The following is a 17,545-nucleotide window of genomic DNA, read 5'->3' as shown; positions in this document are numbered from 1 at the left end:
AAATCATCTTTCTAGCCTTCAGCAATGAAGGAATGATTTAGCCCCCGTTCACATCGGGGTGATTTGACATGTCAAAATGCATGCCAAATTGCAGCCTATTGCCGGCATCAGGCGCAGTCCCAATCGGTGTGACGCCAACTTTGTTAGTTCCTGCACTACTTGTGGCAACTTTGGGGCGATTTTCAATAGACATCTGTGCAGTAACCCACACAGATATCTCTCAAATCGCCCCCAAACTCGCAGTGAAATGCCGCTTTGAAATTGTGCAAGTTCAGCTGAACTTGCAGGATTTTAAACCCGCCTTCAGTGTGAACCTAGGCTTACTCAGAGATTCCCCTGTCCCTTAGGACTCTGGCTTCAACAGCCATACAATGGCTGAGGAAATCCACCTGCCAATCTTCCAAGCTTGGAATGTGGACAGCGAAGTGCGGGAATATGGAGTTCAATTCAAGACACAAAAGATCAACTTGATCCTTGGAAGTCAACTTCTGGTGTTTCCTTGATGATTTATGTACTCAACCGCCGCAGTGTTATTCGACTGAGGCCTTACAGGGAGGCCCTTTAGCTGCACTGCACCAATGTAGTAGGGCAGGGGAATCACACTCAATTCTGAGATGTTGATGGGCGACATCCTCTCTAGTGACCAAGTTCCCTGGACTGAAAGATTGTCCCAAACTCCACCCCAGCATTACGGGCTGGCATCTATAGTCAGGACCTTCAAAGATACAGGTAAAAACTATTTTCATATGTCAAGGATCTGCGAGGACCAATCCAGAGACAGTCTTGTGCCAGGAAGCAACGGCATTGGGAATACAGAAACTGTGTCCTCCTGTCCCATGCCGCCAAGACTTTTCATTGGAAGGGCCCAAAATGAAACTGAATTGTAGATGAAGATGTTGTGTTAGACGTCACAATCCAAATCCTGTAACCTTTGGCGTAGAGGACTCAGGAAGAGGAAAATTCAAATTAGCCCAAACAACTTCCATAAGAAAACTCACAAAGGCTTTTTGGGTCTGAGCTAAATAAAGACCCTGGGGTTCTTTAGCAGTAGATTACTCGCATGAGGTTTCTTCTGCGTCCTCATCTACTGAAACCTTCTCTTCTTCCTTAACCTCGTCCTCCACAGACTCCTCTTTCAGAATGATCCAACCTAGCAAGAATGCCAGAAAGCTGGTGATGTAAACAGCAATGGTAGTCCTCCTTGACACAAAAGCACTAAAGAAAGGTGTCCGAAAGTAGTGGAGATAATAAATAGGTGGAGGGAGTCAGATCTGCGGAGACATTTTTCTGACTCCCACCCAGGGGGATACAATGCATGGGAGGCTGCATCCAGGTTCCTCCCTACCTGAAGAAGGTATCTGGGACCCCTCACCCGCTTTCCTCTCTGCCCATTAAAGGAGTTCTCCAAGCTAAAACTTCTAACCCCCGCTGTGCCCGGGCTGTAAAACTATACAAAATAAACTTTCACTTACCTGCCTACGATCCCCCGTTGTTCCGATATCGCCGTCCCGTTCTCCGGTCCCGGTCTGTTCCACTTCCTGCGGGTCGGTGACTCATAGTGCGCTCAGCCCATCAGCGCCGCAGCAATGTCCCGTCGCGGCGCTGATAGGCTGAGCGCACTGTGAGTCACCGACCTGCAGGAAGTGGAAGAGACCGGGACCGGAGAACGGGACGGCGATATCGGAACAACGGGGGATCGTAGGCAGGTAAGTGAAAGTTTATTTTGTATAGTTTTACAGCCCGGGCACAGCGGGGGTTAAAAGTTTTAGCTTAGAGAACTCCTTTAAGAGACATAGCCTGCTGATCAGTGTAAAACGGACCCTTGTTGAGAACAGCAGTCTGAGTCAGTTGACAGGGAACCATGCTTTTAAACCTGACTGTAGTCCCACACAAGAACCACTCTGCTTTGACCTGTAGTTAAACAACGAAAAGTATTCTGCTGTAATTGCAGCCCCACAAAAGGCTCTTATGCCACTGCAACCCAAAGTTCCTATTAGCACTGTTCTACTGTCACTTGTAATCCAAAAGATAGCCGACTTTGCCTCCTCACATAGTAACCCAAAGATGGTTGCTCTGCCCCTAAACTCCACTAATGCTATGTAACACCACCCAAATAAAAAATGTCCCTGTCCCAGATCTCTGAACATCAGGAAAAATATCTTTTGCTGCGACTACACGGAAGAAATTATACTTTGCTACAATGTAAAGTAGTGAATATAAATATAAACCGCTGGCAACAAAAGTGAGTACACCCCTAAGTGAAAATTTCCAAATTGGGCCGATTAGCCATTTTCTCTCCCCGATGTCATGTGACTCGTTGGTGTTACAAGGTCTCAGGAGGGAGGAAAAAAACGGTGAAGGGAGAGACAGGGTGAAGCTGGGTAAGAAAGGAGGGGGGAAAGAGAATGTTAAGGGGTCTGGAGATGGGGGGGGTAGCTTTAGTCTCACAATGATCAATAAGCAATCACATCTGTGTCATTCATGTAAATTGGGGATTCAATCTTTACCCATCACGGCGGGCAGGGCTACAAGGGCCCTCATGGACTTGACTGCCCTGGACCTGTACAGCACTCTACTGGTCTGCAAGGCAATAGATAGTTGTGCCTTAAAAGGCCGTCACCACGTGTCCAGGTACCTTTCCTATGAGCATAGAAAATTCATAGGTGATGGATTTGGAAAAAAAAAAAAAAAAGAAGACTCCTAATCCCAGCTGAAACCTTTGAGAAGTTAGCTATTCTTTCATGCACAGACGGTAGAAACATGACCAAGGCTCAAAAAGCTAGCAAAAAAAAACACAAGCTTTGTCTAAAAGGGAGAGGTTATGCCTAGGGGGGTATTTCTGGACTATGTGTTCCTGTGTCCAGTCACCTAAAGGTGGCAAAATAACCCCATCAAAATGAAGATTAAGATATTCTGTATCCTGGGATGAATAACAAAGAAAGTGATTGACTGTCCCCTGGCCAGGATATTAGAGAATGGGTCTGAGGGCTGACTTCTTTGGAGCATAAGATAATGTGGCTGCATATTGTTAAAAGAAGAACAGAATATAAAAATAAACACATTTACTACAAGCATTTTGCTCGAAGTGGAGCTTTAAGATGATCTAATTCACTTTGTAAACAAAATGAAAATGCCCTTTTTAAAGAAAGCATCTATGACACTCCTATAGACAACCACTTACTCTGCAGGGATAAGCAAGCACATCCAAGGGCTTCCAGGTATGCCCTCCGTCATCCTAATAAACTGTACAATGCCTATCCACTCTTAGGATGTCCTTCCTTCCTCTACAGGAACAAACAAGCAAATCCAAAGGGCTTCCATGAATACTTTCCTTTATTCTAAAAAGGCCTCATGCACATAGATATTTAGAGGCTGTAGTGTCCTCTAGCGTAAAATTGCTTGTGCTTTCCTGTGCCATGTACAGCCACCCATACAAGTAAATGGCTGCACACTGCAATACTTACTTGCGCATTAAGTATTTCCTGGCACAGTTCTTATTTCTGCAAATGCATTTTACACCACAGCATAACACACCACAGTAACCCGAAAAAGCCTTGACGAATAACATTGTTTCTTATGACACATGAAAGGATGTGTTTGGACAGCCGCACTCCAAGAAATATTGCCTTTATTGGTAAAAAAAGGGATCAAAAACTACAAGTCACAGCAAAACCTGAACACACAGCTGACGTGTTTCACACTAGTCCTTAGTGCTTAATCATAGGTGACAAACACAAAAATACATTTCAAATAAATACTCATTCTTAGTAATCATGTGACCAAAAAAGTGTTAAATTGAGTCAATTAACAAATTGGTAATTAAAACCTTCTGTGTACACAATCAAAGGTCTAAACTACAATTGCTATTGAATTGAAATAAAACGGTGAAAGGGAATAAACATACATATGTGAACAATGTGTATAAAAAACATGTATATAAATGCCAGTGATAATGTATGTATGTATTGATTCCCAATGAGTTTGGCATACAAGGATATGCCAATCTATGTATATATTGATTTGTAATTTAATAGGCATTCTTGCTACATTGGGATCAAACTGCCACATACGGCTTTAATAAAAGCCATATATGCGCATGAATTGGTTCTGTACCAACATCTACAGTCTCTGTGAGATCTAGTGACCTTGCTTGTTTTGCAAAGGTTTCCGTTTACTCCCATTGACACACATCCTTATGGTTTAAGCTCCAAAACATATTTATGTTTGGAATGTGTTTTCACACCTACACTGCTGTCCATTGAGGGCCCATATTGCTAATATGGCATACACTTTTAGTATTAATATTACCACTGGTTATATCCACGTAGTATTATACACATGTTTTGATTATTATTAGCTGGTCACCATTGTACATATCACACATCAACACTGACAATAGAGGAAACTTCGTTTTTTTACATATAGGTGGTTTGTCTTTTAATATTTAACATTTAATTTACACAAACTTATAATAGTAGTCACATCACATTCTGATTGTAATGTTTGTGTGTGTCAATTTAAGGTTATTTATACATATTAGGACACACACTTGTATGTATGTTTAGTTCCCTTTCACCATTTTATTTTAATTCAATAGCAATAGTAGTTTTAGGACTTTGATTGTGTACACAGAAGGTTTCAATTACCAAATTTGTTAATTGGACTAAAATTTACCACTTTTTTGGTCACATGATTACTAGAAGGAGTATTTTATTGAAATGCATTTTTTGTGTTTTGTCAGCTATGATTAAGCACTAAGGACTAGTGTAAAACACGTCAGTGGTGTGTTTCAAGTTTTGCTGTGACCTTGTAGTTTTTGATCCCTTTTTTACCAATAAAGGCAATATTTTTTGGAGGTGCGGCTATCCAAACACGTCCTTTCAATTTGCTATATGCATTGCCAGCACCCGTGGCTTCTGAGAAGAAGGATAATTACAAAACTAGGCCAACCTGGAGCGGTAACTCCTTTACCTATTCTTAGGACACATGCTTAATTTTGCTTTACATATTAAAAAAAACGCTCAACCATTATGATAGGCCAATTACCTGGTTCTTATTTGTGTTCTCCATGAACACACATTGCTTCATGATGTACGACACAAACAGCGTTACCTCCTAGAGCTGCTACATGTGCACGTACCATGGCGAATACTTCACAGATGAAAGCATGGAGGAATCCGCTAACATCTCCGCCTTCCTGGAAACACACACACAACAGACAATCAATGTTATTGATGAAATGAACACAATAAACCTGCAAAGGGCCGCTATGCTGAACAGCACTTCCTATATTCACCTTTTTATATGTACACATGAAGATATCAACTTCTCAAAAATGTTATTGATTTAGGTCATTTTACATGGGCGCTGAGACCCGATACACTGTAAATGGGCCCCATTTGTTTATGCAGCTGGAGCCACTGCAGACACTACATAAAAGTTTACAAGGATGCAGTGGTTGCACACTGCTCGTCATAATTTGGCAGGTTTGCTGGTGAGGGTGAACGGCCCTGAAAGCACCCTGTCTGTGTTTACGGTGGCTCACCCACACTAGCACGCATGTCAAAATAGGATGGGTATCTGCATCTGTGCAGCAACTGCATCCCCATAGACCTACATATACTGCCAGCACCCTACCTGGTGGCTCCAGCTGCATAAACAAATGGCCAACTCATAGTACATGGGCCTCGGTGAATGAATTTCTTAATTGTCCCTTGAGGCTGGCTACAGCCACCTAGATCCCTTGATTTGAGATTGGGCAAGAATTGAGCCACATAAAGGTTTCATTAGGGAAATGTTAAGCACTTCTGTCCATCTCCCCTATGTACCAATATAGTATTAATGTACTTTCTTTTGCAAAAATAAAAAGCTTTCCATTTATTCTACGCACACACTTACCTTACACCCTTTTCACACTGGGGCGGGGAGGTGCGGGTGGCGGTAAAGCGCTGCTATTTTTAGTGGCGCTATACCGCTAATTTTTTACCCCCCGCTAGCAGCCTGAAAAGGGGGTTAAAAACCCCGCAAAACGCCTCTACAGAGGCGCTTTAACCCGGCGGTATAGCCCATTGCTTTCAATGGGCAGGAGCGATACACACACTGCTCCTTTACCGCTCCAAAGATGTGGCTAGCAGGACTTTTTTTTTCTGTCCTGCCAGCGCACCGCTCCAGTGTGAAAGCCCTCTGGCTTTCACACTGGAGAAAACAGCAGCCGCTGTTTAAGGTTGGTTTGTAGCGCTATTTTTAGCGCATAGCACCTGCAAACCATCCCAGTGTGAAAGGGTCTCACCGTCTTTATGGCAGGTTGAAAACACTGCTCGATTACGTCTGCCTTACTTCCTGGGCAGACTTTAGGTCATGACACAGGAAGGAGTTGACCAGCTGAGGTTAGATCATGCAGGGTGTGCGCTAATGAGATCAGCTGGTCAACTCCTTCCTGTGCATGACCTAAAGTCAATCCGTCAGATTGTCTTTTCGCCATCTGTCCCATTGCAGAGATTTCACTTCACATCCTGTCCCATAGACAAACAGGAAGCGAGAGAAAATCCCTACAAAATTGAATTCCTTGGGGACCCCAAAGTCACCAGAATAGTGGTCCCAATTGGAAGATTTCCCCTCTATTACTTTTTGTGAGGACAACCCAAAATTTGGGGATTTTCTTTTACTTTCAACGATAATGGTAAACAGCACAATAGAGGGGTTGAATCACCTTAATGGGGACACAGACAGCAAATAAAAACTGACAGGGGTTCGAATCATTCTCCACTCTATCCAAAACTATAAAAGTTTTGCCTTTAGTCATACTTTAATTCTATATTGGTACATTGGGGAGCTGGAATTTAGAAAAAAATATATTTAAATTATCCTTTAAAGTGCTTATATGCCAACATTAATTTCTGTACATCATAAGAGAATCATTTGCTAGAATGACTTTGCAGAAAGCTATTACTGGAACAAATTGTTGTTTCTGAATCCTTGTCTTTCTGTGGACCACACAGACAGTTGGTCCCCTTGCTCTACAATGAGTTATTTGGGAGTCTGGAGGTCTGAGAAGGTGTTCCGAACTACCAACATTAACGTCTCTTGTAATTGATGTTCTGCTTTTGCAATTTTTTAAGTGAATGATTTAATATGTGATATGTTTTCTATTTAGGAAGGTCCTACATGGCAAATGTCCAGGACTGGAGGCTAAAAGCCTCTCATTTGACCAAGTGGTCTAATTCTTGGTACGCCTGCCATGTCTAAGGATCTCTGCCCATATTATTCTCTTTACTTTTTAATACTTTTACTCTGTAACTCTCCTCTTTTAATAAACTTTCAAAACCTTGCAAAGGAGAGGTGTTGATCCTGATCTTAGAAATTACATCATTGGCAATAATTTGCTGTCAACTTCATTTTGTTTGCCTCACCTCCCGCAAAGATGTGTCTCTCTTATGAGAAACATGTTGATAATTCCTAAGTATTTGGTTATTTTGGCTCCCGGGTATAAAGGACAGAGGGTCATCTGACAACAGTCTCTGTTGGGCCTCCAAAACCAGCACCAGACTTGTGCCTCAGCTGGCCATCAGCTAAAGGACTGGCCTTGTCCAGCGATGTGACTGAAAGAGAAGAAAGAGAGACTGGTAAGATATATGCAGTGGTTGACCAGAGAGCTGACAGGGCGAGACAGTCTGGAGGATGGCAGCAAGTGGTCTCATTGGGTTGGTATGAGCCGGGTGGTGGCATACAGGATGAATCTCAGCCTTGTGGAGCCAGGCACAGATGGAGATAAAAGAAACATGTTTAGATGGATGAATGACAGTCATGCAGGACATGCAAGCACAGGAGTAAAGGATGGCAACTCGGAACGTGACATTCCTGCAAAAAGAATCACAAATGAGCTTAGCAAAATGAAGGAAAACAAAGCTGCAAAAGTGGAGACCAGAAGGGGCACGAGAAGCACGTAGAAATTTGGAAACAATTGTGAGCTGAAAGAATTGATCACAGGTTGGGAGAGTGTGAAAATTGTACGTAGATTGTGCTTTCTATATGTTTTGTTTCTCCCCCTAAATTTTGCCTAGTTAACGTTGTCATGCAAGACTTCCCACTCTGTGCATTTTGGATTATGGTGACATGCAAGATATGTTTAGGATGAACAAATTTCCCAGCAACTACCATACACTGTGTGTGCCGATAGGAATAACCTAACGGCAACAGTGTGTGCCACTTAGTTCCCATGAAACACTGCCTGGCACCACACCCTGCTTATGTTCTGGAAAAACTTGTGAAAATTTAAGTTTAAGCACATATTTTATAACAGAGAGCAGAAACCACTATTTGATAGAGGCCACACTGTGTCTGCATTTTAACAGTCAGTCAAAAAGGCTGTGGTGTGGATCCTGCAGTGTCCTACAAAATGTTGTCTGCCAATGATAGCAGAGACAGGAGGGAAGGCTGGTCATGCCTTTTTATTCTCATCCACTAAGTGACACAGGAAATTAAATATTGTTGGGTTATACTATCACCTACAAAGGACTGACACAGGCAAACAGAAATGCAGGGCAGCTCAGGATAACTACCTTCCCAGCCCAGCATGCTCAGTTTTTTGCTAGTGTCTTAGGCCCCTTACACACTTGTACGACTTCAAAGTCACAAGACTTTGCCGTGATTTTGCGGTCGCGATTTTGGATCAGTACACAACTTGAAACATGAGAACATGCACTGGTGTGAGGCAATTCCTTTTCTGCCATAGTTGTTTCCAGTCCTGTTTGCTTCCTGGTTGTTGTGGTGTGGTGTGTGACAGAAAATGTTTGCTACTCAATATATTGCCACAGCAGTTGTCATTGCTGCTGCAGCAGTAGCAGTGCATGAGGAAGAAGAGGAGGAGAAGCGGAGGACAAGGACAAGGACACTCTTTTTTTGGGGCTGTTTGGAGCACATTGTTCCTGAGGGAATAACAGGAAGTGAATGTGTGCTAGAAAAATGTGCTTGGGAGGGGCTATTATGTTGAAAGGATTGGGTGGGACAAGGGTCAAAAAGCTGCTTGTGCTTACAAAGTCGTACTGAAATTGTACTGAAATCGTGTCTATATTATTCAGGTATGATTTGCATGCTACTTGAGGGTTTAACATTGAGGTCTATGGACATCAACTCGCATGGAGTTGGACAAAGTAGTGCAGGGACTACTTTGAAGTCGACACGACTTAAGTCGTGCCAATATGAATGGAAGTCATTGAAAATCATGGAGAAGACTTGTCATGTGATTTTGCAGTCCAAAATCGTGGACCTGCACAAAGTACGCACCAAGGAGTGCGCCGCCAAGGGTCGCTGAAAGTAGACAGCTAGAGCCGAAATCTGACTCTTAACCGTACTCAAGGCGAGAGCCTGATCCACTCCACGCTGCAAGAACAGCAGAATCTGGGACACCACGTATGTACGGGGGTGCCATTTCATCTCCTCACACAGAGATGTAGGCCTTCCACGTACGATGGTAAATCTTTCGTGAAGTGGATTTCTGTGCTCGTAGCATGGTAGAGATCACCGAGCCCGACAGACCTCGGTCCTTCACACCTGGCTCTCAACAGCCACGCCAATAAAGCCAGCGACTGTAAAGCAGGGTGAAAGATAGGACCCTGCGACAGAAGGTCTTCTCTCAGGGGTAGAGACGCCAAGGGACGTCTGCCACCAGACGCACCAGGTCCGCGTACCAGAGACGGTGCGGCCAATCCGGAGCGATCAGGATTGTCGGTATCCCCTCGGCTTCCACTCTGCGCAGCAGGCGAGGAAGAAGCTTCAGAGGAGGTAAGGTGTATATTAGGCGATAGTGACCCCATGGCACCACCAACGCGTCTGACGCGTCCGCTCACGGGTCCCTCGACCTGGTCACGAACCGTGACACCTTCCGATTGAGACGGGACGCTAGAAGGTCCACGTCTGGAGTGCCCCCATTTTTGGCACAGACTCTGAAACACCTCCGGGTGTAGTGACCATTCTCCTTGGTCTAGCTTTTGGCGACTTAGGTAGTCGGCTTGCCAGTTCAACACCCTCGGAATGTACATCGCTGACAGAGCCGGAACGTAACTTTCGGCCCACCAGAGGATGTGCACGACTTACGTCGCTGCAGCCGAGCTTTGTGTGCCCCCCCTGATGATTGACGTACGCCACGGCCGTGGCGTTGTCGACTGGATTCTGACCGGTCAGGCCTTGCAGACCCAGAAACCACTTGGAGAGACACAACTTGATCGCTCGGAGCTCCAGTACATTGATTGGGAGACGGGACTCCTCCTGAGTCCAGCGCCCCTGGGCTGACTGGACACCCCAGTAACCCCCCAGCCGGAGAGGCTGGCATCCGTCATGATCACTGTCCAATGAAACGGCAGAGACATTTTTCCGGTCCGAAGTACGGAGGTGTCAGCCACCACACTAGGGAGGACTTGACCAGGTCGACTCCCACCCGAATCTGGTAATCCAGAGACGAAGGGAAGCTTGTTCCAACGTAACAGAATCTCTTCCTGCAACACTCGGGTGGGGAATTGGGCATACGGAACTGCCTTGAACGAGACTACCATCAGACCCAGCACTCTCATGCAAAAGCGAAGTGACGCCCATTTCTGGGTCGCCAACCGCTGCACCGCAGATTGCAGTGTCTGTAGTTATTCCATTAGGAGAAAAACTCTCGCCTCTGAGAATCCAGGACCAATCCCAGATATTCCAACCTTGAGATGGTACCCAGTACTGACTTCTGGATATTCAGCAGCCAACCGAATTCTCGGAGGGTCTGACAGGTGATAGACAAGTCCTCTTCTAACTCTGAGCTTGAGGAAGCTCTCAGAAGAAGGTCGTCCAGGTATCCCACGATAGCGCTGCCGCAGCAGGGCCAGAATCGGGGCGAGCACCTTGGTGAAAACCCGCGGTGCTGAGGCCAGGCCAGGCCAGACTCCATCATGAATTTTTGAACTTTGACAAAGCATTTGAGGGCCTTGAGGTCAGGATTGGACGGACCCCATCTTCTTGGGGACTACAAACAGATTGGAGTAAATCCCCTGAAACCGTTCCATGAGCGAACCGACACAATCACTCCCATGACCAGCAGATCCTGGACAGCTCCTGACAGATCCTTCGAGCGATCTGGAGGAAACCAGAGGTTGGAGGGAAAAAAATCTGGTGGACAAGAGAGAAACTATCTTGTACCATGAGGAAACTACTTCGCAAACCCAACGGTCGCAAAGAAGAGACCTCCACTGAGCCGCAAATTTGCGAAGCCGGCCCCCCACTCGAGATATGGGCGGGGTCAACCTTCATGCGGAGGCAGGCTTACCTGCAGGCTTGTTCGGCTTGCGGAACAGGGGCGCTTTTGCTCTTCAGTGGACGCCTTAGCACCCTGGAAACGTTTTCCTGCCGCACTCGCGGGCGAAAAAAACGCTTGGGGGTAGTAAATGAGGGCCCTTGCTTACGGCGTGGGCTCCTTACCCTTCCCAGATTTCGGGAGCAGAGTGCTCTTACCGCCTGTGGCATCCTTTATGATGTCATCTAGGGACGCCCCAAAAAGCCGTTCACCCTTAAAGGGTAAGTCCACCAGGGCCTTCTTAGAGGACTGGTCCGCAGACCAACACTTTAGCCACACAAGTCGCGTAGCACCACCGCGGAGGCCCTGGAGAGCAAGGGGAGCGTATCCAGGGCCGACTAAGAGACACATTTTAGGCCTTGCACCAACTGGTCGGCCAGGTCTACACAGAGCTCAGAAGCATTCTGCGCCTCCAGCTCCTGCACCAGGGACTTAGCCCGTTTGGTAAGCGTCTGCGACACCAGAGCCCTGGCCAAAACCGGTCTCACTGCCGACCCCACCACTGTAAATATGGAGCGGGCCACAGCCTCAAGTTTTTGAGTGTCCCACACTGCAGTGATAAGAGCTCCAACAAATTCCTTATCATGCTTTGACCTGAAGCAGAGTCATCCTCACTGTCCGTGTGGGCTAAGTCTGCATCATCCAAATAACGGAACCAGAGCCAGATGCAATAGCATGACCTGATGTCAGAGACATCCCCAGAAAGCAGGGCGGAGGGAGGTGCGCTTTTTACCCCCCCTTCTGGCCACTGGCTGCTTCAATCCTGGCAACAAACGCCTCAAGGACTGCTGCCATAGCATCCACCGAGGTCGCAGGAACAGGGGCACTAAGGGTTAACTCTGGCATGGTTGGGGTAGAAGCCTCTGGTTCAGGCTTCATGCTGACCCACCTATATATGCCGCCTTAGTACTGCAGAAAAACGGGACCCACAGGTCCACCCTGGCGTTGTATACAGAGAGCAGGGACCCCCCAGGGGACTCACCACCCAGAAACAGGCTGTACTACTGTGCAGAGCTGAGAGCGCTGTCCACGTTGTGCCGTCTCTCAGAAGAATGCTGCGGCTTTGCGCCGTTATTCCAGACACTAGAGGCCAAGACTTTTCCAAGATGGCCGCCGACACGCAGAAAAAAACAGCATGTGGGCTACAAGAAAATGGCCGCCGACATATAGAACCCGCGTTTCCGGTAAAATGGCAGCTGTACACGTGTTTAAAACACTCAGGAACATACAGCAAACACAGCACATAAGCACAAGTAAAAAACACCAGCACCCCATAGCAGCACAGCCCTCTGGCAGTAACAGAGCCCCCCCCCCCCCCAGGTGGACCCCCCACCTCACAGCCGGAACAGGGAAGGAGGGGAGAGGAAGGGATAGAGGAAAGCAGGGCGGACCCTCAGTCGACCTGCCCAGGAATGCACCAGCCGAACCACCCTGCCGAGGCAAGGGGATACTACTTACCCATCCTGCGACAAACCGGCTGAGGCATTTCAGACAGACCCAACGTCCGCAGGTAGATACGGCATGGCTGTCGGCCCGGCACACTGTGACACGGCCACAGAGACCGTCATATGTGTGCCCTGTAGCATGTAGCTCACTGGCCGCCCCTGGAGCAACGGGCATGTCGTGTACGCCTAGCTAAAGGCTGGCACATGCTCGATGGCCGAACATGGGGGGGACTACAAGGATCAAGATCCAGCCTGTCACCCGGTCGGCAGTTGATAGTAGATCTTAGGATCCAAAAATGCAGGGGGAAAAAAATCAAAGGGAAAAATCACAAAAAATCTCCAGAGCACATGGGCTCCAGAAGGGCCATGTCTTTTCCTATCGCTAGGCAGAAAAAAACTGAGGCTGGATGTTCCAGAGAGTGGATGTACCCGGGGGACACGCCCCCTGGGAGGTGCTGTACTGAGAAGTGTTTTTAACACTTAAAGTTCTGTTTTTTTCTGCCTAGTCTCTCCTGAAAGGAAAGGTATATAACCCTAAGGGCAATGCTGCTGTGTCAGTCATGAATGGAAGAGAAAATAGGATTTTCCTCCGTCTGCAGAAACGGAGCATAGTGGAGACTGACAAGATCGGATGTCAGCGGATGTTCATCCGCTGACATCCGCATCCATAGGGATATGTGAATGTCATTTTTTCATACGAAAACAGGTGGATGAAAAACGGACATAGGGTCCCCGCAGGTGTGAAAGAGCCCTAACTAAATGCAAAACTTGTTTTTCTTCCTTTTGGATAAAGTGGGAGAAGGATTAGAACCCCTGACAGTTTTTATTGCCGTCTGTGACCCGTTAAGGGGATTCCCCCTCCTATATTTGTCCTGTTTACCATTATCACTGAAAGTGAAAATAAAATCAAAAATTTTGGGTTGTCTACAAAAAAGTAATAGAGGGGAAATTTTACATTGAGAAATCCCTAACGTGCAGGCATTCCTCTCACTTTCTGTTGGCTATGGGACAGAAAATACCTGTTGATCTGCCAGATATCCAATGAGCTCCTAATTTCCTGTTTCAGCTGAAAATATTGTGTGCCTGTTGCACTGAAATCCCAAGCAGTGTTATCAACCTGCCCAACTACAGAACACCTCTCCCTCTCCATAAGGGCCAATTTACACCACTGCATTGTTAAAGTGGTTGTAACCCTAAGCTTCTGTTCCTTTAAGACATGATCTATAGCATAGTGCTTGTGCCACGTAATTTGTTCCTTTCTATGCTGTAAAACAACCTGGTTGATCCTGCCTGTTCCTGTGTAACCTGAGTGTGCTGACTATGGAATTCATGGCTGCTGATCAATGATAACGTGGTCAGTTTATGTGCCTCCATTATCCCGCTCTCTGCTCTGAGTCTCTCCATTTCCCTCCCCCTGAAAGTTTTGAAGCCTGTGTGTGAGAGTCAATCTTCTCCCCCCCCCCCCCCCTTCTACTGCTCTTCCTGTGGCTTGAAATTAAAATGTATAAATGACTGCCATCCCCTCTGTTTTATCAATATCTAAAGTACTGTGTGTCCTTTTTTTTTTTATTCTAATCCTAAATACCTTATCTCATGACCTTCCTTTGCTGGCCGACTGATGTCAGAGGGGTATGTCGGCCCACCCACTGCATTTCTTAGATCGGGGAAGAAGAGTGGAGGAGGAAACCGACAGCACAGAGGTGCTTTGAGAGAAGGTAGTTAGGCGTAGAATAAAGAATAAGAAAAAACACACGGTACTTTATCTTGAGAGGTATGGCAGTTATTTATATCCTGACTTCCCAACCACTTTAAGTGTGTTGATGTACTGCAGTTTCATTCTTTTTAAATAGCACCCCAATACACATACATTGCAAGGCATCATACCAAACTGCCATGGGTTGTAGCAAGCTGCCATTTAAAACATTCTGCAGGTAGGATTTTAGGTTTGATGTGGTGTGTCAAGAAGCCTATTCAAGCATATTAACACATTTCATGTGGAAAATCGCTTATTAAGATTAAAGGGGGTTGTAAAGGTTTGTTTTTATTTTCTAAATAGGTTCCTTTAAGCTAGTGCATTGTTGGTTCACTTACCTTTTCCTCTGATTTCCCTTCTAAATGTTTTTTTCTTTGTCTGAATTTCTCACTTCCTGTTTCTCCTCAGTAAGCTTCCACCATCATCCGAGTGGTGGAAAGTCATTTAGAACAGCTTACTGAACACCTTACTGAGGAGGAACAGAAGTGAGAAATTAAGACAAAGAAAACAAAGAAGAAAAAAAACATTTAGAAGGGAAAACGAAGGAAAGGGTAAGTGAACCAACAATGCACTAGCTTAAAGGAACCTGTTTAAAAAATAAAAATTAACCTTTACAACCCCTTTAAGCCCTTTTCTGGGAGGAAACCATAATAAGGGGTTCTCAGCATGCCTTCTGTGTAACTGTGCTGAACAATAAAGTTACAAGACGCTGATATCATCAGAGGGGCAGCTGTTTTTTTGCATATGACACGTGGGAGTGCGAACGAGCTCCCATAAGCCACCACCTACTTCCACGGATACAGGCACGTGTTGCGGGCTTGAGAGCAGTGGCTTCTCCTGCCTTTTTGCAAAACTTCTCCTATATATTCGCTTTTAAGTGGACAGACAATTTAAAAATGCTGGTGTAAAAAAAAAAGAAAAAAAAGAAGAAGCTCTTCTAAAAATCCTGTTGTTTGAAATCCTGGCCACTCTACAAAACTAAGATTTTGGATGTAATTAGCAATTATTACATATAAATCAGGGTGTAATTTAGTTGTTGCTGGCATGAAAGCACACAATGTTAACGCACATCCCGATATCTACCATACAATAAGTTTCACACTCTGTGGGATTGATCTGGGTAAACAGTCCCCCCCCCATCACCACGGCGTGTCACGTCGCCTGGGACAATCAGGACAATGAAAACACACAGCTGCCTACTTGTTTTAATTGATCCACGTCTTATGGTCTGAGCCCTCATTTTTATGTGCTCTATCCAGCTGCTGCATCTGTCTGCAAAGGAACTGTAATCAGCGGCAGTGACTGAAACACACAGACAGAGAAGACAGGAACAAAGAAAAAAAACATGGATGACGTCTCTTGCTCATCACAATGTGTCCTGATGAAGCAAATTATTGGCTTCGGGAAAGAAAAGAAATTACAGTAAACAATAGGAGGGAGATATAAGATCTTACCTCGCTGGATGGCGTTGGCTGGGGAACCTGCTCGCTCCTGGAGAATCTATAAAAAGATCAAAGGAACATTGATAAAGAGGTGGAATGAAGAGAATGAGTCCCAGATTAAAATATATAGCTACTTAATTCTTGGAGGGAATATGCCTCAAACAATTGTCGCCGGAACAGTTGTCCCCCATTGGAAGATTTTCCCCTCACCACCTTTTCCAGTGACAACTGCAATATTTCAGTTTTCCCATTATTTCTTTAAAGCTTAAAGTAGATGTAAACCTGATTCGTGAAATTTGAGCTAGACACATATCTGTAGTGTTTTGTTATCACTCTTCAAAGCACTATGACCCATATCTGTCCTCCTGCTCAGTAGCTCTTTTATCAGCCTGATAACTTCTCACATGTTCTCAGAGATGGGAGATAGAAGTGTGTGTAGTGGAGGGTTCTAAATAGAATTAATAAATAAATAGATTAGTAGTCAGCCTGCTGTCTCAGTGTGAAAGCACTCAGCTTTCACACTGGGAGGCATGAGAGGCACTTTACATGCGCTATTTATAGCGCTAAAATGCTTGAAAAGTGCTCCAGTGTGAAAGGGGTCTAACAGTGCGGCGTAAGGAAGTGAAAATTCTTACCCGATGTAAGAATTCTAAAGAATATAGGAAGATGAAGAGATCAGATATTAATGTAAACTTATGTAGGGAGATTTGTTTCATCTCTTTGTATCTGAGGCTGTTCACTTCACTGGGTATATGTTAGGGTTTTCATCCACTTTAAAGTTTCATCTGCTTATATTTTGCCTTCCCTGGTGCCACCTGACCCCTTAATCTACCTGCCAATATTTTTTTTTATACTTAATAAAACCTTTCCATTACATACTTTATTATAGACTTAGTGATGTCACCACTGGGCCTCTGCTATGCAATACATGCAGATCATGGCTGGTGTAAAGGTCTGGCTGGGAGCTGTAAATGGCTTTCTGAAAATATCAGCACTCAGTATTCCTCTCAAGAACCCTGAGGGTAAGCAGTGGGCTAGCTCTTCGTTATGAGGAGTCATGCATATATCAAAATTAGGGTTGTCCCGATACCACTTTTTTAGGACTGAGTACAAGTACCGATACTTTTTATCGTACTTTTTATAGTACTCGCCGATACCGATTTAAAAAAAAAAAATTTTTTTTTTAAAAACAGTGGCACGTGTGTGTTTTTTTTTACAATTTGTTTTACATTTTTTTTGAATTTTTACAATGCTTTCTTTTTTTCGGGGGGTGGGGGGGAATGGGCAGTGTCAGTGTGTTTTTTATTTATTTTTTTATTATTTAATGCAATTCCCATTTTTTTTTCTTTTTTGCCCTGTTGGGGGGACTTTGGTGAGATTTTAGGGGTCTTAACAGACCTCTGACATCTCCCCTCTGAGACAGGGAAAGGGACTAGGGATACAGATTCCCCAGTCCCTTTCTCTGCAGCCTCAGCTGCACTGAAAATGAAAGGAGAGAAGACAGCGGCTTCTCTTCATTCATTAACTGAAACATTGTAATCACAGGTTACAATGTTTCAGTTATGTGAATGGACAGAGTCAG

General features: G+C 45.0%; 1 protein-coding gene across 1 annotated transcript in view; it reads right to left on the bottom strand.

Moving 5' to 3' along the window:
• Positions 1-17,545, bottom strand: part of C2CD5 (C2 calcium dependent domain containing 5) — a 151,900-nt gene that overhangs the window by 5,670 nt on the left and 128,685 nt on the right. Inside the window, 6 exon segments of the mRNA XM_040345428.1 lie at positions 5,047-5,100; positions 5,102-5,197; positions 7,410-7,426; positions 7,429-7,506; positions 7,509-7,598; positions 15,722-15,823. Of these exon segments, the coding sequence (XP_040201362.1) occupies positions 5,047-5,100; positions 5,102-5,197; positions 7,410-7,426; positions 7,429-7,506; positions 7,509-7,598; positions 15,722-15,823 (437 nt within the window).

This window comes from Rana temporaria, chromosome 3 (assembly GCF_905171775.1).
Source record: "Rana temporaria chromosome 3, aRanTem1.1, whole genome shotgun sequence".
Taxonomy (NCBI): domain Eukaryota; kingdom Metazoa; phylum Chordata; class Amphibia; order Anura; family Ranidae; genus Rana; species Rana temporaria.
This window is presented reverse-complemented; position numbering and strand designations above follow the sequence as displayed.